Source organism: Lithobates pipiens, unplaced genomic scaffold (assembly GCF_037356315.1).
Source record: "Lithobates pipiens isolate NorthernLeopardFrog02 unplaced genomic scaffold, aLitPip1_a1.2 Scaffold_19, whole genome shotgun sequence".
Lineage (NCBI taxonomy): Eukaryota > Metazoa > Chordata > Amphibia > Anura > Ranidae > Lithobates > Lithobates pipiens.
In genome coordinates, this window is record NW_027507764.1 from 15,490,213 (window position 1) to 15,512,704 (window position 22,492).

At 43.1% G+C, this 22,492-nt stretch overlaps 1 protein-coding gene across 1 annotated transcript in view; it reads left to right on the plus strand.

The window, feature by feature from the left end:
• Positions 1–22,492, plus strand: part of LOC143997906 (uncharacterized) — a 79,353-nt gene that overhangs the window by 50,758 nt on the left and 6,103 nt on the right. Inside the window, exon 4 of the mRNA XM_077493727.1 lies at positions 21,335–21,465. Within this exon, the coding sequence (XP_077349853.1) occupies positions 21,335–21,465 (131 nt within the window). The remainder of the gene's footprint in view (positions 1–21,334; positions 21,466–22,492) is intronic.

The window sequence follows — 22,492 nt, forward strand, 5'->3', positions numbered from 1 at the left end:
TCCTGCTTGCTCTTCCACTACCTGACTTCTGGCTTGGCTGACTATCCGTGCCGGTTACTGAACTTTGGCTATGTTTTGACCACGTTTGTTCTTTTTACTTTTATTATTTGTTGTGATTTAACTGTACTTCTGTCTCGGCCTGATTTCATGGTTTCTGACATGTAGGAACCAGCAGACAATGGAGCTGACACAACAGCAGAAGGCAGTGTCGGAGGAGGACCAGGTTTTTTTATTTTCAGCGGGTTAGCGGTGGCAGAAGACAACACCAGAGGGAGAAGACATCACATCGTCAGAGGGAGAAGACCGGTGAAAGAAGACATCAGAGGATGGAGAAGACATCACTGGAGGGAGAAGACACCAGCAGAGGGAGAAGATTGGAAGAAGAAGATATCACCAGAGAGAGAAGATATCAGCGGAGGGAGAAGACTGAAAGAAGACACACATTGGAGATACAACGGGGGACATTCTTAATTTTTTAATAAAGGACTTGTCAAAAACCGTCTCTTGTTTTTTGTAACACTACACTGCTTTTTTTTATGAATGGGTAGGGGTACAATGTACCCCATACTCATTTACATAGGGGAAGAACTAGAATCTGGGGGCCCCCTTATTAAAGGGGGCTTCCAGATTCCAATAAGCCCCCTGCCTATAGAAACCCACAACCGCTGCCAAGGGTTGTCAGAAAGAGGCCCTTGACCACATCAACATGGGGGCAAGGTGCTTTGAGGTGGAGGGCACAGAGCAACCCTGCCCCAAAGCAACCACCCTCCCATGTTAAGTAGGGGTGCAATGGATCGTCACCGATCCGTAATCCGAACGGGTCACTCTGTTTGGATCGGCACACACCACGATCCGTGGAGCGCTCCGCGGCCTCCACCTTAGCTCCGGAGTGGTGGCCATCTTGGTGCACCAGTCAGCTGTTTACAATGTGATTGCTCTGTCAAATGACAGAGCGATCACTTGTAAACAAACTGGCGTCATGATGATGCCGACTCCTCTCTCCCCTCTGTGTACAGATCTGTACAGTGCAGGGGAGAGATCGCATGGCAGCAGCGCTGTGGGCTGCATCTGTAGTGCCCACAGCGCTGCTCTGTGGCAATTGCAGTCACAGCCATCCCTCCATACCCTGCCAATACTCTGCAATACTCTGCCATACCCTGCCAATACTCTGCCATACCCAGCCATACCCTGCAATACCCGGTAATACCCAGCCATACTTGGCGATACCCACCCGTACCCAGCCATGCTCAGCCAATATTACAGTGGGGGAGATGACGTGGCTATTACAGTGGGGAGATTGTGGATATTACAGTGGGGACTATATGGTGTTGGAATTTTCACAGGTTTTTTCAAATTCAATTACTATTTGCTGATCCGAAAAATGATCTGATCCATGACTCTGATCCGAGGAACGATCCGATCCGTGAGTTTTTTGATCCGTTGCACTCCTAATGTTAAGGGCATGTGGCCTGGTATGGTCCAGGAGGAAGGGAACAAGCCAGCGCCCCCCTTTCCTGACCTGCCAGGATGCATGCTCAGATATGGGTCTGGTATCCTTTTTGAGGGGGGGAACCCCTCACCTTTTAGTTTTGTTTTTTGGTGTGGGGTCTCCCCTCAAAATACATACTAGACCGAAGGGCCTGGTGTGAATCGGGGGGCGGGGGGCCCCACACCATTTGTTTTCATAAATTTAGGATGAGATTACCAGAAGCAAAGGAATTGTTTTAATTGGTCAAAGGAAAAATCACAATCATCTCAAAGTCGGATCCTGTCCATTGAAGTCGCATAGAAGTCTAACCTGAAGTCGCAGGGCAAAGTCGGATCAGAAGTCGTGAGACTTTCGTTTTGGAGCAGTGTGAACCCGGCCTTATGCCGCATACACAAGAGTGTATTTTCCGTCGGGAAAATCTTGGATGGTTTTTCCGACGGAATTCCGCGCAAGCTTGGCTTGCATACACACGGTCACACAAAAGTTTCTTCACCGCAAATCTCCTGTTTAACCACTTTTTTCTACAGGTAAGCCTATAATATGGCTTACCTGTACCTAACCAGGATATCTCCTAAACCTACATGGTTTAGGAGATTTCCCCTGTATCTGCATGTGCCAACATCATCGGCACATGCGCACTGAAGCAATGGCATGTAGGTGCCGTTTGCTTCAATGAGTGTGCTGTTACCCGCGGCTCCCGCGTGCATGCGCAGGAGTGACGTCATCGCGGCTCCGGCCAAGCACAGCGACAGAGCCGCGATACGAAGTAACCCACAGGAGTGGTGTCAGCCGCTGGTGCTGTGTACGAGCACCGCAGTGAGGGCTTCGATCTCAGGTGAGTATTACATAATGAACTAGTATGCTATGCATACTAGCTCATTATGCCTTTGCCTGGCAGGTGTTAGTTTTTCTTGAGACCCTGGTGACTATTTGCACTAAAATTTTGATTGTTCTGTGATCACGCTCCAATATTCAATTCAATTTCAAGAGTTCTGCATCCCTTCTGAAAGACCTTTTACCAGTTTTCATCTTTTTAGTAGGGGCGCCCGTCTATTAAGGGTGCGCGGGTGCCGCCCCCTCCCTCAGGCCACCCCCTATATGCATAATGGATAGATTCATTGATTGTATGAATCTATCCATGACTGCTGTGGCCACCCCCTATACAGGTGTCTGGACCCTTTTTGGACACCGGGCGCCTGAATTACAGTGACAGGGGTGATTTTTTAAAGCACCTGAATAGAGCCATAGGCTCCAGTTGTGTTAGAAAAGCAAATTAATATTTGCTTTTCTAACACTGAACCGCCTCTCCGCCAATCAGGAAGCGTGGGTCTAATACCCGTCACCTGATTGGCTAAAGGCACAGGCGTTCCTATTGGATGCCTAGCAGAAGGGAAGTAGAGATGCACAGGAAGCATGGAGGACACAGGAGCTGTCGCCTGACCCTCTGCTTGTCCCACAGCTTGCAGCCTTCCCCCGCTGCCTGTGCCAGTCAGACAGTGAGCGGGCCAGCGGGTGGGGGGGGATCACAGTGGCTGCATATAATGGGCACAGTGGCTGCATTTGATGGGCAAAGTGGCTGCATATGATGGGCACAGTGGCTACATATGATGGGCACAGTAATGCTGCATTTGATGCGCACAGTGTCTGCATATGATGGGTACAATGGCTGCATATGATGGGCAGAGTGGCTGCCTTTGGTGGGCACAGTGGCTGCACTTGATGGGCACTGTGGCTGCATATGATGGGCACTGTGGCTGCATATGATGGGGCACAGTGGCTGCATTTGCTGGGCACAGTGGCTGCATATGATGGGCACAATGGCTGCATATGATGGGGCACAGTGGCTGCATTTTCTGGGCACAGTGGCTGCATATGATTGGCACAATGGCTGCATTTGATGGGCACAGTGTCTGCATTTGATGGGACACATTGATTGCATTTGATGGGGCCCAGTGGCTGCATTTGATGGGCACTGTGGCTGCATATGATGGGGCACAATGGCTGCATTTAATGGGGCACAGTGGTTGCATTTGATGCGACACAGTGGCTGCATTTGATGGCACAGTGGCTGCATTTGATAGCACAGTGGCTTCACATGATGAGGCACAGTGGCTGCATTTGATGGGCACAGTGGCTGAATTTGATGGGGCACAGTGGCTGCATTTGGTTGGGCACAGTGGCTGCATTTGATGGGCACAGTGGCTGCATTTGATGGGCACAGTGGCTGCATTTGATTGGGCACAGTGGCTGCATATGATGGGTACAGTGGTTGTATATGATGGACACAGTGGCTGCATTTATTAGTACTTTCAATAAAATTGATGCTAAACATTAAAAAGAAAAAATGCACAGAGGGGTGGGTGCTGGGATCAGAAGGGCACAATACAGGTTCCAGGACACTGCCCGGGGCACTGCCATCCTGGGACAGCTTAGTAAAAAGCGTGATTGTCCCTGCAATTCCTTGACAGTTGGCACGTATGATGTAGTGCAAGATTATCATGGGGCCCCCCATGCACCAAGGCTGCCCATGCATTATGAAGGCCCTGGGCACTGGATATAGCTGGTTCTTCTCTCCCTGGACCCTTTTCAGAGAAGAGAAACACATACAGGGTTTGATTTACTAAACCCGGAGAGTGCAAAATGTGGTGCAGCTGTGCATGGTAGCCAAAGCAATCTATACGGACAACAACGTATTACCGCCAACCCAAATTCAACTCTTCACCAGATCATCCGCATAGAAACCTATCACGTTTTCCAAATCTGGGACTGTTTTTATTATTATTATTATTATTATTATACAGGTTTTATATAGCGCCAACAGTTTGCTCAGCGCTTTACAACATGAGGCAGACATTACATTTACATTACAATTTGGCACAAGAGGAATAAGAGGGCCCTGTTTGTTAGAGCTTACAATCTAAAAAGGAAGGGGCAATTGATACAGGAGGTAATAGCTGTGGGGGGATGAGCTGATGGAGGAAGTAAAACTGTGTTAGTTAGAAGCAGGATAGGCTTCTTTGAAGAGAAGGGTTTTCAGGGATCGTCTAAAGATGGATAGATTAGGGGACAGTCTGACAGATTGGGGTAGGGAGTTCCAAAGGATGGGAGAAGCTCTGGTGAAATCCTGGAGGCGAGCATGGGAGGAGGTGACAAGGGAGCTATAGAGAGCAGGAGGTCTTGGGAGGACCGTAGAGGGCGGTTTGGTTGGTATTTTGGGACTATGTCAGTGCTGTAGCTGGGGGCAGAGTTATGGATGGCTTTGTAAATTATTGTTAGTACTTTGAATTTTATTCGTTGGGTGAGTGGAAACCAGTGGAGGGATTGGCAGAGAGGGGTGGAGGACACTGAATGGCTGGTATGGTGGATGAGTCTGGCAGCGGCATTCATTATGGACTGGAGGGGGGATAGTCTATGTAAAGGTAATCCAACGAGGAGGGAGTTGCAGTAGTCGAGGTGAGAGATGACCAGGGAGTGAATTAGAAGCTTGGTGGTGTCATTAGTTAAAAAGGGGCGTATTCTGGAAATGTTGCGGAGGCTAAGGCGGCATGATTTGGACAGGGCTTGTATGTGGGCCTGAAAGGACAGTTCGGAGTCTAAGGTTACCCCTATCACCCTGGCATGTGGGGACGGACTGATAGATGTGCCATTGATCTTGACAGAGAAGTCAGGCGAAGGGGCACGTGGGGGAGGAAATATTAAGAGCGCGGTTTTAGATAGATTACGTTTGAGGAAGTGGTGTGACATCCAGGCTGATACGTCTGTTAGTAGATCAGTGATGCGGGAGGAGACTGATGGGGTGAGCTGGGGGGTAGAGAGATAGATTTGGGTGTCATCAGCATATAAATGGTAATGAAAGCCATGGGAGGCTATCAGCTGACCCAAGGAGGATGTGTAGATCGAGAATAGTAGAGGTCCAAGGACAGAACCTTGGGGGACCCCAAAGGAAAAGGAAGTTGGAGAAGAGGAAGTGGAGTTGTAAGTGACACTGAAGGTGCGATGAGATAGGTAAGATTCAAACCAACAGAGAGTGAAGCCATGGAGACCAAGCAAATTTCGTTTTTTGAGGAGGAGGGGGTGGTCAACTGTATCAAAGGCAGCAGAAAGGTCCAAGAGTAAGAGTATGGAATAATGACCGTTGGTTTTGGCTGTTAGTAAGTCATTAGTGAGTTTTAGAAGGGCAGTTTCTGTGGAGTGCTGTGGGCGAAATCCAGGTTGAAGAGGATCGAGAAGGTAATTTTCAATGAGGTGGTTGCTCAGTCCAGGGGTGGACTGACAACTCATGGGGCCCCCGGGCAATAGGAGATTATGGGGCCCCACAGTATACACAAACACACACACAGTATACAATCACACAGTATACACATACATGTTTCTATTAGCTGAGAAGGTATCTGAGAGGTGGGGCAGCTATAATCTGGATTTTTAGACCAAAAGGATGTCGGTAAGGGACATTTCAGAGACAGATGTAAAAAAAAACACAGATTTTTACATACTGTCCCTGGTTTTACTGAGGCTGGCATCCCTGATGGGGCCCCCTAGTGGCTTGGGGCCCTCGGGCAGTGCCCGAGTAGCCAAATGGTCAGTCCGCCCCTGGCTCAGTCGGTTGTAGACTAAACGTTCAAGGAGTTTGGAGGCAAAAGGGAGTAAAGAGATGAGTCTTAAGTTGTTAAGATTGGTGGGGTCTGATGCCTTTGTTGGTATGGAAGTGACTAGTGCACATTTTAGAGGGTTGGGGAAGATGCCAGTAGAGAGTGAGAGGTTGAAGATATGAGTTACGGAGTGTAGGATTGAGTCAGATGGTAACCGTAGTATTTGAGAAGGAACAGGGTCCAGGGGGCAGGAGGTTAGGTGGGCATTAGAAAAAAGTTTAGTGACTTCCTCTATAGTAGCTGGGTCAAAAGAGGAAAGTATTGATTGTATAGGAGGACAGGGAGTGTAAGGTGAAGGAGATGTCTGTAGAGCGGAGATCTCGAGACGAATAGTTTCAATCTTATTTTTGAAGTGATAAGCAAGGTTTTGGGCCTAATCCTCAACATTGCGCTCATATTGCTCTGCAGACCCGATTCGTCATATGCCTGTGTTCTCTGCTTCCATGGCCAGGCATAGGTATGAGACGATCATCTGATTCATGCATTTTACCCATAATACCCTCTGTTGTTCTCGGGATGACCCTGAATATGATCTACAGAATTCAGCCCCTCATAATTTTCATTTCTGCTAAATTTGAAACAAAATATCTGAGTGGATGTGTCTCTGATACATTTCACTGACTGCCTTGAAATCAAGCAGTACAGTATCTCCCCAGTATATAAACATTGTTCAGACAGGTGATAGAAACATACAAAGTAACATTGTTTATAAACATTGTTCAAGCGGAAGAAAGAGAGATACAAAGTAACATTATTAACCTCTTGGCGCCAACAGTACACAAATATACGGCCTTTTTAGGTGGGTGGGCCTTGACGCTGAGTGGCCACATATTTGTGTGCAATATTGCGCACTTCCAGCACAGTTACTGACGGATAGCCGGAAACTCCTGATCGCTGCTTGCAATTGGGAGCTTTCTGATTATGTGACTGCTGTGACAGCCAATCACGGTGGTCACATGATCATAAACCTCACCCCGCCTCTTGGTATCGTAAACCCCTTAAGGGAGGTCCCAAGGCAAGGGCTCAAAGCGGAGTTCCACCTAAAAGTGAAACTTTCAGTTATCTGATTCCACCCCCCCCCCCTCGCTCTGGTGCAACATTTGTCACCTTTCAGAGGGGGGTGGGGGAGCGGGTGCACGTTTTTTTACAGGTACCCTGTCCCCACTTCCGGGAGACCAGGCCACGGCGAATTACATCAGCAGCTCGGCCCCCTCCTCCCTCCCCATCTCCTGGGCCACTGAGAGAGCACAGCATGATTTGCGCATTTGCAGTAGGGACCCGGCCATGACGCTGAAAAGGCTACACTGCCCTGTTCCCTTATGAGCAATGGCAGTGGCAGCACCCAACCAGCCAAGGTAAACATTGGCTGTGGTGCCGACATCACTGGACTCTCCAGGACAAGTAAGTGTCCTAATGTTAAAAGTCAGCAGCTACATTTTTCCTATAGAAAATAGAGATCCAAAGTAACATTGTTTATAAACATTGTTCAGGCTGGAGAGAGATATAAAGTAACATTGTTTATAAACATTGTTATAGATGGGAGACAGAGAGATGCAAATTTACATTGTTTATAAATATTGTTCAGACGGGAAATAGAGGGTAAAAAAGTTACATTGTTTATAAAATGTTGTTCAAGCAGGAGACAGAGAGATATAAAGTAACATTGTTTTCAAACATTGATGAGACAGGTGATAGAGAGATACAAAGTAACATTGTTTGTAAACATTGTACAGACAGAAAATAGAGATGCAATGGGGTTGATTTACTAGAACTGGAGAGTGCACAATCTGATGCAGCTCTGCATAGAAACCCATAAGCTTCAAGGTTTTTTTTTTTTTTTTTTTTTTTTTTTATCATAGCTTAATTGAAGAAGCTGAAGTTAGAAGCTAACCAGATTTTGCACTCTCCCGTTTTAGTAAATGAACCTGAAAGTAACATTGATTCTACACATTGTTCAGTCGAGAGATATAGAGAAATTCAAAGTAGCATTGTTTATAAACATTGATCAGACGGGAGATAAAGAGATACAAGGTAATTTTATTACTTGTTGTATCTATTTTGTTTCATTCAATTTCAGATCAAAGGCAGGAGCTTCCATCTGCAGATTGTGGCAATTAAAGCAACCTGGCAAGTTAAAAAAAAAAAATTGTAATACAATTTTCCCTCTGTTTTAAACTTTAATAAGCCTTCATTAACTTTACCTCAATCAGCCCTAATGAGCTCCTTTTTTCCCCTCCATTCCAAAATTAATTTTTTTCTATCTTACCAGCCATTAATATTTAAACTTGTTTTTGTTATTATTTGTTTTGTTCATTAATATATTTTAGTAGCACATTTAATAATAGCACATAATTGCAAATAAATCAATAAATAAGTAAATAAAACAACATTTGTAAATAACTTTGAAATGCTTTGTTACCGGTATCATAATTTTAGCATCTTTTTAAACAGGACACATTCCAGAATAAAATTTGCACTAATACTATTTGGTTTTTTTTAATTGACTCTAGTCAAAAAAAGTGTGTTTAGTTTTGTTAAGTTTTATTCAGTACAGACTACAAAAAAAAAAAAAAACATTTTTTTGCAAGGCAATATTACGAAAAGAAAACTTTTTGTGTCTTTAAAAAAATTAATAATACTGCTGTAAGCATTACATTTTTTATTTTGGGTAATGGCAACGTTATTACTGAATAATCACTTCCCGCCCGGCCGTCATTCTGCTGTAGGTGGTTGCGTTATCCTGACTGGGTGTCATATGACATCCTTTAGGATAACAGCCGCCACGCGCCTGTGGTGGCGCGCATTGCGGCGATCGGTGGTGCGGTGTGTCAGTATGACACACTGCTACACCGATCTCGGTAAAGAGCCTCCGACGGAAGCTCTTTACCACGTGATCAGTTGTGTCCAATCACGGCTCATCACGATGTAAACAGAATAAGCCGGTGATTGTCTTTTCCTCACTCACGTCTGACAGACGCGAGTAGAGGAGAGCCAATCGGTGGCTCTCCTGACAGGGGGGGGTCTGTGCTGATTGTTTATCAGTGCAGCCCCCCCTTTGGATGCCTACACTGGACCACCAGGAAAGCCGCTAGGACCACCAGGGAGGCACATAACATGTGGATGGTCAGGTACATCCCCCATGGCCATCCACATGTGCAAATGAATGCCAAATCTGTGCCGATCAGTGCCACAAATGGGCACTGACTGGCACCATTATGTAACATAACAATTAAGTGATGCCAAGTAATGCCACCCATCAGTGTCACCTATCAGTGCCACCCATAAGTACCCATCAGTGCAACACATAAGTACCCATCAGTGCCGCCTACAAGTGCCCATCAGTGCCGCCTACGAGTGCCACCTATTAGTGCCCATCAGTGCCACCTCATCAGTGCCACCTCATCAGAGCCCATGAGTGCCGCCTTATCGGTGCCCATAATTGAAGACAAAAATGTACTTATTTACAAAAAAATTTAACAGAAACAAAGAAAATCAAAATTTTCGGTCTTTTTTTATTTGTTGCGCAAGAAATAAATAAAAACGCAGAGGTGATCAAATACCACCAAAAGAAAGCTCTATTTGTGGGAACAAAATGATAAAAAAATTGTTTCGGTACAGTGTAGCGCGACCGCGCAATTGTCATTCAAATTGCGACAGTGCTGAAAGCTGAATATTGGCCTGGGCAGGAAGGTGTCTAAGTGCCCCCCGGTATTGAAGTGGATAAACAGGCCCATAGTAGAAATATAAGAAATGCTCCAGGGTGGGGTGTAAATGAAGTGATATCATACAATTGCAAGGAGAGCAAATACAATGCTGCCAACTGTGTGTAATAGACATCTTCTGGGTAAAGATGGCCACTAATACAAATTTTGGGGATGGGAATGGGAACCGGACTAACTGGTAAGGCCAGGACATTTTTTAGGATCAATATCTGCTGGTAGTTCTCTTATCATATCCAGATTACCATGCTCTGCTTGTTGGGTCAGATCTGTCTGTATGAGAGGTCCTCTTCCCTGGGGCATGCAAAGATCAATTACAGAGCAAGTTATAAAACGAGTTATATTACAGAGGATTGTTGTATATTCTATTCTTTTCTATAAAACAAATGTAATACTAGATACAGAAATTGGTTCTGACCTTTCCCCTTTCATTTTAGTAATACTAGACAGTATTTAAATACCAAGACCACAATACAATATATTAGGGCTGCAACTAACGATTATTTTCATAATCGATTAGTTGGCCGATTATTGTTTTGATTAATCGGATAAAATCATTTAAAAAAACGTAATATGCAATTTTTTTTGTTTATTTATAAGTAATAATGAAAATTATGGGGCCCTATTCCTCCCGGAAACACCAATGCTGGGGCACTATTTTCAAAATGTTCTCTCTTTTTTTGTTTATAGAGCAAAAAATAAAAACCGCAGAGACGATTAATAGGGATGTGCTTTCTGTTCGGGTCGAACATGAGTTTGATTCGAACATTGGCTGTTCACCCGTTCGTCGAAAACCGAACATTATGGGCCGTTCGCGCCAAATTATATATATATATACAGTGCCTTGCGAAAGTATTCGGCCCCCTTGAACTTTTGAACCTTTTGCCACATTTCAGGCTTCAAACATAAAGATATAAAAATTTAATTTTTTGTGAAGAATCACCAACAAGTGGGACACAATTGTGAAGTGGAACGAAATCTATTGGATATTTTAAACTTTTTTAGCAAATAAAAAACTGAAAAGTGGTGCGTGCAAAATTATTCGGCCCCTTTACTTTCAGTGCAGCAAACTCACTCCAGAAGTTCAGCGAGGATCTCTGAATGATCCAATGTTGTCCTAAATGACTGATGGTGATAAATAGAATCCACCTGTGTGTAATCAAGTCTCTGTATAAATGCACCTGCTCTGTGATAGTCTCAGGGTTCTGTTGAAAGCGCAGAGAGCATCATGAAGACCAAGGAACACACCAGGCAGGTCCGTAATACTGTTGTGGAGAAGTTTAAAGCCGGATTTGGATACAAAAAGATTTCCCAAGCTTTAAACATCCCAAGGAGCACTGTGCAAGCGATCATTTTGAAATGGAAGGAGTATCAGACCACTGCAAATCTACCAAGACCTGGCCGTCCCTCTAAACTTTCAGCTCAGACAAGGAGAAGACTGATCAGAGATGCAGCAAAGAGGCCCATGATCACTCTGGATGAACTGCAGAGAAGTACAGCTGAGGTGGGAGAGTCTGTCCATAGGACAACAATCAGTCGTACACGGCACAAATCTGGCCTTTATGGAAGAGTGGCAAGAAGAAAGCCATTTCTCAAAGATATCCATAAAAAGTCTTGTCTAAAGTTTGCCACAAGCCACCTGGGAGACACACCAAACATGTGGAAGAAGGTGCTCTGGTCAGATGAAACCAAAATCCAACTTTTTGCCCACAATGCAAAACGATATGTTTGGTGTAAAAGCAACACAGCTCATCACCCTCAACACACCATCCCCACTGTCACACATGGTGGTGGCAGCATCATGGTTTGGGCCTGCTTTTCTTCAGCAGGGACAGGGAAGATGGTTAAAATTGAGGGGAAGATGGATGCAGCCAAATACAGGACCATTCTGGATGAAAACCTGTTGGAGTCTGCAAAAGACCTGAAACTGGGACGGAGATTTATCTTCCAACAAGACAATGATCCCAAACAAACAGCAAAATCTACAAAGAAATGGTTCACAAATAAACGTATCCAGGTGTTAGAATGGCCAAGTCAAAGTCCAGACCTGAATCCAATCGAGAATCTGTGGAAAGAGCTGAAAACTGCTGTTCACAAACGCTCTCCATCCAACCTCACTGAGCTCGAGCTGTTTTGCAAGGAAGAATGGGCAAGAATTTCAGTCTCTCGATGTGCAAAACTGATAGAGACATACCCCAAGCGACTTGCAGCTGTAATCGCAGCAAAAGGTGGCTCTACAAAGTATTAACGCAAGGGGGCCGAATAATTTTGCACGCCCCACTTTTCATTTTTTTATTAGTTAAAAAAGTTTCAAAAATCCAATAGATTTCATTACACTTCACAATTGTGTCCCACTTGTTGATGATTCTTCACAAAAAATAAAAATTTTATATCTTTATATTTGAAGCCTGAAATGTGGCAAAAGGTTGAAAAGTTCAAGGGGGCGAATACTTTCGCAAGGCACTGTATATATATATATATCCACTGCATACAGTTTAGCTATAACTGATTGCAGGCCATTCCTGATGTACGTTGTCCAGCACCAGGAAATTTTTACCTCACAGGGTCTGGAAATGCATTTCACAAACCTTTCTTCAAGGCCTCCTGTATAGTGATGGACGAACTTCCGACGGGACGTTTCGCGAACGCGGCCGATAGTTCGCAAACCGTAACGTTCACGGCGGGCCCCATTGACTTCAATAGGAGGCGAACTTCGTAAACCTATAGGTCAAATTTGCAGCCACAAAATAATTATTAGCTGTGCAATCATAGTCCCACCACATGGCCAATGACATAACACATGTATGAGGTGAATCTGGGATCGACAAGTACAAGCATTCTTTTTTTATATGGGAAATTGTTGTGACAATTCAGGACTGTGGAGCGCATGAAGGCAATGGAGGAGAGGGAAGGTCAGGGACCAGGGTAGGCAAAGAAGAGGGTGCAGGAGATGATCACCAGCAGCGTGACATACAGCAATGACACATGCACCGTGATAGAGCGATCGGACACCAGCACCGTGATAGAGAGCACTGACATCAGCAGCGTGACATAAAGCACTCACACCAGCACCGTGATATACAGCACTGACAGCAGCACCGTGATAGAGAGCACTGACATCAGCAGCGTGACAGCAGACTGTACCTCAGTCCCTATACCGATGAAGGACTGCTGCAGTATAGGGCAGCGGTCAGTCAGCAGTAGTGCACCTCAACCCTATGTATTGTGGACCTATACTAGTCCTTATAGAATAGCAGACTGTACCTCACTCAACCCTATGTACTGTAGCACCCTATACCTTACCAGTCCTTATAAGAACTTTTGTGGACCAAGTAGGTTGTGTGTGAGTGATTAGCAGACTGTACGTCAGTCGCTATACCGATGAAGGACTGCTGCAGTATAGGGCAGCGGTCAGCAGTAGTGCACCTCAACCCTATGTATTGTGGACCTATACCAGTCCTTATAGACTAGCAGACTGTACCTCACTCAACCCTATGTACTGTGGACCGATACCAGTCCTTCTAGAAAGGCAGACTGTACCTCACTCAACCCTATGTACTGCAGCACCCTAGACAGACCAAGTTACCAGTCCTTATAAGGACCTTTGTGGAACAAGTGGGTTGTGACTGATTAGCAGACTGCAGCAGAAGGGCAGCAGTCAAGTATAATATTCTTTCTATATTTGGAAGAAAGAATATAATACGTGTACAAGCCTATTACCATACCACTGATACCAGTCCTGAAAAGAACCTTTGTGGAACTAACAGTAACAGCTACTGATTAAACTGACCCTCACTGTCTGACACACTGCTTCCTGCCTGTCCCTATACAAACTGGCAAAACAGAGGCTACTGGAACAATAACTGGAATAGCACTTTTGTGGACCTGATAGTAACAGCTAATGATGATGACTAAACTGACTGTCCCTACAGCAGACACAGCGTCCTGTCCCTTTCTCTAAACTGACAAAAGACACTCAGGCTGCTGCAACAATCAGTAGCACAGCAAACCTATATACACCTAACACTTATACCAGTCCTGAAAAGAACTTTTGTGTACCAAATAGCTAGCGATTTGGGTTACTGTAATCTCTCCCTGCTCCACACAGCAACCTCTCCCTATAGTGACAGAAGAAAGAATGTAAAATGGTCGCCGGATCGGGCGTATTTATAAGTTAGGGGGAATGTCCAAGTGTCCATGTGCTGTAATGTCTCAATTGGCTGTCCTGCACCTCATGATGGATGTGTCATCATAGGTCAAAGTTCTTTTACACATTAAACACGAAAGTCCGCCGGGCGAACGGTGCAAATAGTCCGCCGAATGAGCGGACGGCGAACAGCCGAAATTCGCCGCAAAACGACCGCCGGGCGAACCGCTCGGCCACCACTATTCCCTATATTATCCAAAAAGCTTAAAAATTTATTATTGGGCTGGAGCTACACTTCTGAAAATGTTTTTATTTATTTATTATTTTTCCCCCCAAAAAAATAAATGCATGATGAGTAGTCTGTAATAACCTGCAAAAAAGGATGTATTTATATTTATCTTATCAACAAAAATATTTTTTCCTATTTTCCTTAGTTTTTAATGTAAGCTGCATCATCCTGAAGAAGCTCACGGGAGCGAAACATGTAGAAAACAGCAGCATTATCATATGTGTAGGACTGGTAACATCTCATGTATTAATGATTCGTGCCTGTCCTGTATATATTCAATGAATTAACATCTCTATTTGATGTTTATACTTTTTGTCTAGTCTTTTTTCTGTTAATAAAAAATTATTATTTTTATATGGGTATTTTCTGATTGATTGTACCTGGGTACCGTTTAAAAGTCCCTGAGGTTGATTATCCTCCAGCCCCGTTCTACCCCCCCTCTTTTCCTCATTCTTGTTCATTGCATATATTGTGTGCTCGTGTATAACATTGTATATATTGTATGTACGTGTATAACATTGCATATATTGTGTGCTCGTGTATAACATTGTATATATTGTATGCACGTGTATAACATTGTATATATTGTATGCTCGTGTATAACATTGCATATATTGTGTGCTCGTGTATAACATTGTATATATTGTGTGCTCGTGTATAACATTGTATATATTGTATGCTCGTGTATAAAATTGCATTGTATATATTGTATGTACGTGTATAACATTGCATATATTGTGTGCTCATGTATAACATTGTATATATTGTATGCACGTGTATAACATTGCATATATTGTGTGCTCGTGTATAACATTGTATATATTGTATGCACGTGTATAACATTGTATATATTGTGTGCTCGTGTATAAAATTGCATTGTATATATTGCATGCACGTGTATAACATTGCATATATTGTGTGCATGTGTATAACATTGTATATATTGTGTGCTCGTGTATAACATTGTATATATTGTGTGCTTGTGTATAACATTGCATATATTGTGTGCTCATGTATAAAATTGCATTGTATATATTGTATGTACGTGTATAACATTGCATATATTGTGTGCATGTGTATAACATTGCATATATTGTGTGCATGTGTATAACATTGTATATATTGTGTGCTTGTGTATAACATTGTATATATTGTGTGCACGTGTATAACATTGTATATATTGTGTGCTTGTGTATAACATTGTATATATTGTGTGCACGTGTATAACATTGTATATATTGTGTGCTTGTGTATAACATTGCATATATTGTGTGCTCATGTATAAAATTGCATTGTATATATTGTGTGTTTGTGTATAACATTGTATATATTGTGTGCTTGTGTATAACATTGTATATATTGTGTGCGCATGTGTAACATCATTGTAATAATTTACTGATATTTCTGTTGATGGGGGACAATCTGAATGTTGAATACCATAAAATAAGTAAAATTCCTCAGACTTTTTTTTTCTCCCGGGGTAATTCAGCATTGGGTGGCATTGTAGTGACAATTCTTCTCCGGTCCCCCTCCCCCGGTGAGGAGGGAATGTGGTCTGGGAGGAATGATGAAGCAGCTCTATAAATACAGAGGGAAGGATATGAAAATCTCAGAAGCCTCAGAACTCTGTACAGGTAAGACCCTTCATATGTACATTGGGAGGGGGAGGGGGGAACTTCTTGGGGTGCAAAGCACAAGATAACAGAGAAATGAAAGTCTATCTCACGGCATTATTTCTATTTAACAAGCATTTTATTTCCTTCTCTGAGATTTGTAATAGAAAGTAAAGCGCACATTCATGTTAGATTGTATGATATGTATGGGATCAGCTGTGCTCCATAGAATATCCATGTGATAAGAACTGTTATGTAAGTAGACAGAGGTGGACATAATGTAAACAAATTGATCTCAAGTATAATGTGTTTCCAAAGGTGGGTATAGAAAGGGAGGTCAAGAAGGAGCGCCAAGTATCCAGAAAATACAAATTGAAAGGCGAGTTTGAAAACGTTTATTGAGAGTAGCAACAACTAAACAAAGCCAACGCGTTTCTGAGGAGCAGACTCCCCTTCTTCAGGGCTGTTGCTGCATGCTAGTCAATGAGGAATAGTCCCGAACAGGTGTGTGTGTGTAAAACAGAGAGATGCTGCCTCTGCCAGCACAACCGACGGTCAGTCCGATCTTTGCTCTACAGACACATCGGAGGGGGGGGGGGGGTCTGTTCCCCTGAAACGCATTGGTTTTATTTATTTGTTGCTACTCCCAATAAATGATTTCAAACTCACCGTCCAACCTGCATTTACTGGATACCGGGCCCTCGTTTTTATCCAACCTTGCCAAGTTCAAATGCGGAAAAATGACCGTAAGGCCTTTCCTAGAGGCAGCAGCCCGGGCTCCCAAAAAGGGGCCCACAGACACCTTCCTTCAAGTTAGGTACAAATTATCGGAAGGGAATTCTATCTACCTGCTCAAAGTATCACCTTCCAATGACCAGTCAGTTCAGGGCCATTTACAACCCCAAAGAGCTACTTCCAAAAGGTAGGTAGGAAGGGGGGGAGGGGAAGCTTTAGTATTTCTTGTCTAAGCTTTTGGTGACTGTTATGAAAAAGGGGGTCTTCGGGGTTTGGTAAGCCTACATTCGGTCACTACCTCCGGTGACGGTGGATACCGCTGGCACCCTTCGAGGAAGAGAGAAGTTTATTTGTTGTGCGCACCTTTGGCCATCTATCTCCTTCATTGGTTTTTGACTCCTTGGGATACATTTTTGGACTTTTAATTTTCATATATCACCCGAGCACTACCATGCATTAGTGCACTTATTTATGTAGGTTTTTTTCAGCGCAACACAATATATTCCTGTTTTTTTCACACTTGGAAGGATATCTTGTTTTTGTCTTAGGAGCTTGTGTGTTTTTTTTTTGTTTTTTTTCGGGGGGTTGTGTTTTAGCACATTTGCACAGCATTCCTGACATTTCTTTCATTATGTACTAGAGCTGCACGATTAATCGTTAAAAATCGTTATCGCAAATTTTTTTTCCCCCTTGCGATCTTGACAAAGTATTTTCCGATCCTCTCTATGCAGAGAATTCTCTCTGCTCTGCTGAAGGACAGCCAAGTGTTGTGCCGAGAAGTGCCCCCCCAACCCCCCCCCCATCGAATAGTTCCCAGTAGAGCTGCACGATTAATCGCCAAGAATCGTTATCGCAATTTTTTCCCATTGCGAATATTTTGACAAAAGTGTTTCGCGATTCTTGCTATGCAAAGAATTCTCTCTGCTCTTTTGAAGCCACAGCTGTCAAAAGAAAGGAAGAAAAAAAAAAAAAAAGGGGCAAAGAATCACAACATTCTATAGCAGTGGAACTTAATTAGAAACATTGTAACAATTTATCAAAGGAATAAACTTCGTGTGTAATTGAGGAAAGTTTAACCACTTCAGCCCCGGACCATTTAGCATCCAAAGACCAGAGCACTTTTTTGCGATTCGGCACTGCGTCGATTTAACTGACAATTGCGCGGTCGTGCGACGTGGCTCCCAAACAAAACTGATGTCCTTTTTCCCCCACAAATAGAGCTTTTCTTTTGGTGGTATTTGATCACCTTGATATAAACGCATTATTTTTTTGCTATAATAAATATTCCCCAAAAATATATAAAAAAAATGTTTTCTTCAGTTTTGGCAGATACGCATTTTTCTACATATTTTTGGTAAAAGAAAAATGCACTAAGCGTTTATTGATTGGTTTGCACAAAAGTTATAGTGTCTACAAAATAGGCATGGTTTTATGGCATTTTTTTAATAATAATTTTTTTGTAAAATAATTTTTACTAGTAATGGCGGCGATTAGCAATTTTTATCATGACTGCGACATTATGGTGGACAGATCGGACACTTTTGGCGCGATTTTGGGACCATTCGCATTTATTGATTGATTACTGTGTAAATGTGACTGGCAGTGAAGGGGTTAACCACTAGGTGGCACTCTAGGGGTTAAGTGTGTCCTAGGGAGTGATTCTAACTGTAGGGGGCGTGGCTATGTGTGACACGACACTGATCACCACTCCCGATCACAGGGAGCAGAGACCAGTGACACTGTCACTAGGCAGAACGGGGAGATGCTTGTTTACATTAGGTGGCACTGTAGGGGTTAAGTGTGTCCTACGGAGTGATTCTAACTGTAGGGGGTGTGGCTATGTGTGACACGACACTGATCACCGCTCCCGATTTCAGGGAGCAGAGATCAGTGACACTGTCACTAGGCAGAATGGGAGATGCTTGATTACATTAGCATCTCCCCGTTCTTCCTCTCTGTGAGACAATCGCGGGTATCCCCACGGACATCGAGTCACAGTGGGCGTGCACACATGCCCGCAAACCACTTCTTAAAGGGCAATGTACGGATACGTTAATCTGCCTGTATGTGCCCTTCTGCGAATGTATATCGGCGTGAGCCGGTCGGCAAGCAGATAAACACTAAACCTTTTTCTGACATTTGTACGTTTCAGTTAAAATTATTTTTTTTGCTAGAAAATTAATCAGAACCCCCAAACATTTTATATATATATATATATATATATATATATATTTTTTTTTTTTTTTAGTAGAGACCCTAGGCCAGTGATGGTGAACCTTGGCACCCCAGATGTTGTGGAACTACATTTCCTATGATGCTCATGCACTCTGCAGTGTAGTGGAGCATCATGGGAAATGTAGTTTAAAAAACATCAGGAGTGCCAAGGTTCGCCATCACTGCCCTAGAGAATAAAATGGTGGATGTTGCAATATTTTATGTCACATTGTATTTGAGCAGCGGTCTTTCAATTTTTTTGAAAAAAAAATAACTTTAATTAATAAAAAAAAAAAAAAACGAACCAGTAAAGTTAGCCCAATTTTTTTTGGTATAACGTGTAAGATTTTACGCCGCGAGAATCGTGATCTTTTTATGCTAAGCCAAAAAATTGTGATTCTCGTTTTGGCCAGAATTGTGCAGCTCTAGTGCCCGGTATGTACGGCGCATGTGCAGTACGGAACGGCACAACAGCTGAGTTGCCGATCAGCTGGGCTGGCATAACCATAGTTCCCAGATTGTGCATCGCTGCTGCTGGAGGGCGGCTGATGGCCCTGTTGAAAAGCTGGTTTTGTCTGTGTTGCAACCCACCCTTTCACACAGGTAAAACCAACAGCAAACCCGCCCTGCAACACACACAAAACCAGACCATCAGCACACTGTAAAGCCGCCCTGCAACAGCAAGGCACAATGTGAAAGCTACGATTCCCCCCTCCCCCGGCTGCTTGTATAGATTTCAATGTGGCCGTAAAATGGTATCTCCCATCAAGCGATGCCTCCTACGATGTACGCATGCACCCTGGTCACATCACTCCAGCTGATTGGCGTGTGTGTGTGTGTATATATATATATATATATATATTTGTATATATATATATATATATATATATATGTGTATATATATATATATATATATATATGTATATATATATATATATATATATATATATATATATATATATATATATATATATATATATATATATATATATATATATATATATATGTATACGTATATATGTGTGTTGTGTATATATATATATATATATATATATATTATATAAATATTTATATATACATTTTTTATTTTATTTTTAGTAGAGACCCCAGAGAATAAAATGGTGGTCACTGCAATATTTTATGCCACACTGTATTTGCGCAGCGGTTTTTCAAATGCAATTTTTTATTAGAAAAAATTACACTTTTTTCCAACAGAATTCCGCTTGGCTTGCATACACACGGTCACACAAAAGTTCTCTGAACTTTCGACCATCAAGAACGCCGTGACGTACAACACTACTACGAGCCGAGAAAATGAAGTTCAATGCTTCTGAGCATGCGTCAAATTGTTTCTGTGCACATGTAGGAATTTTGCGTGTCGAAATTGGTACAGATGATCGGAATTTCCAATCTGAACTTTTTCCGACCTAATAATTGAGAACATGCTCTCAGTCTTTTGCTGGCGGAAACTCCTCCAGCAAAAGTCCAATGGAGCGTACACACGATCGGAATTTCCGACCAAAAGCTCACATAAGACTTTTGCTGGCGGGATTTCCGATCGCCTGTACGGGGTATAAGGCTCGGTTCACACTAGTGAAGGCCCGTGCATTTCGGTTGCGGGAATTCTGCACCCACAACCACTCATAGCTGAATCGCACTGCTCTTGCAAGACGCACGGAGCCGCCATTCATTTTGAATGGCACTTCCATGATCGTGATCGCGCATGTGGGAACCGCAGAGAAACTGCAGCTACAATTTTAAAAAGGTGCATGCACCTTTTTTGTGCGGTTCATGCAGCACAGCGGCCTGTTCAAATGAATGGGCTGCCATGCCCGAGCAAACGCGGGCTAATGTGAACCGAGCCTAAATGCCTCAGACCATCTACTTTCCAAAAAGGGGTTATTCGTACTGTCCTACCATTTTTGGGGGCCTCAAGAAATTAGATTGTCCGTCAATACATCAGGATTGTTGGATTTTCAAATATACACTATATTGTCAAAAGTATTGGGACGCCTGCCTTTGCATGCGCAGTTGATATAAGGAGGCCGATGTCCCTTGCTATCACACGCAGGCCTCGGGATACACTGAAATGTTTTTTTCAGCTGTATTTACCTATGGGCGTGCGTGATAATACGGCGGAATGGAGCCTACGCGCATGCCCATTGGGAGTGTTGAGGAATTATTAACAAAGGGCGGAGGTAGTTGTGGCTTCCACCCGGTGACCTGGTGACGCGTGAGCGCACATGTGACCCTCATACGGGTCAGGTGATCTTGCGTCGCTGTTGAATGACGTCGAAAACATGGCGGCGCCGTCAGCAGAGCTAGATCACCGTCGGATATTAACAATTAGGTATTGAATCAATTAATTAAAATAATATATATATAAGGGAAGGAAATACATACACCGAGACCCTCAGATGATGTCTTTTAAAGACGAAATGCGTCAGGGTAACGGTGTATGATATATGTTGAACGATAGTGGACAAGACCAGAGGATTGTAATTTGTGTGGACTACGCAGATTTGAAGGGATGGGTGAGCAATGTGTTGAACTGCAACAAACTTGATGAACCCGCTGAGTCTTGTGATTTTATGCCTATTGAAAGATTATGTTTGTGAGTTTTTATTTGGCTGTTTTATTGCAATAAAATTGACTGTGGTTTGACGAGTAGACATGAGCGCCGTCAAAAAATTAGTTTCGTTCTGTTCCGTTTCGATTCGTAATAAAATTAATTCGTAATTCGTATTTCGTGACCGAAATTCCGTTCTGTTTCGTACGAAATACGAATTTTCGTATTTCTTTTTTTATATGTGAAATTCTGAAAATTCAGGAATCTTGAGATAATGGAGGCGAGGGAAGGTCAGGGTAGGCAAATAAGAGGGTGCAGGAGATGATTCTTTGCCTACCCTGACCTTCCCTAGCCTCCATTATCTCAAGATTCCTGAATTTTCAGAATTTCACATATAAAAAAAGAATGCTTGTAGTTGTCGATCCCAGATTCACCTCATACATGTGTTATGTCACGGTGCTGGTGTCAGATCACTCTATCACGGTGCAGGTGTCATTGCTGTATGTCACGCTACTGATGTCAGTGCTCTCTATCACGGTGCTGGTGTCAGATCACTCTATCACGGTGCAGGTGTCATTGCTGTATGTCATGCTGCTGATGTCAGTGCTCTCTATCACGGTGCTGATGTCAGTGCTCTCTATCACGGTGCTGGTGTCAGATCACTCTATCACGGTGCAGGTGTCATTGCTGTATGTCACGCTGCTAATGTCAGTGCTCTCTAGAGGTCGACCGAAAAAAAAAAAGGGCTAACTTGCGTTTGAAAGACCTCTGCGCAAATACCGCGTCACATAAAATATTGCAACAACCGCTATTTTATTCCCTAGGGTCTCTGCTAAAAAATATATATATAATTTTTGGGGCTTCTAGATGATTTTCTAGCAGAAAATACTGAATTTTTACTTGTAAGCAACAAGTGTCAAAAAAAATTTAGTCTTTAAATGGTTAAACTGAGAACTTCTACACAGGGAGTTCAGCCCATTGAAGAAGAAACATTGTATCACTTTGATCTTTTCTTGGCAGCCCAGAGAGGAGGAAAGTCGCTTCACTGATGTCTTCAGGCAACTTACA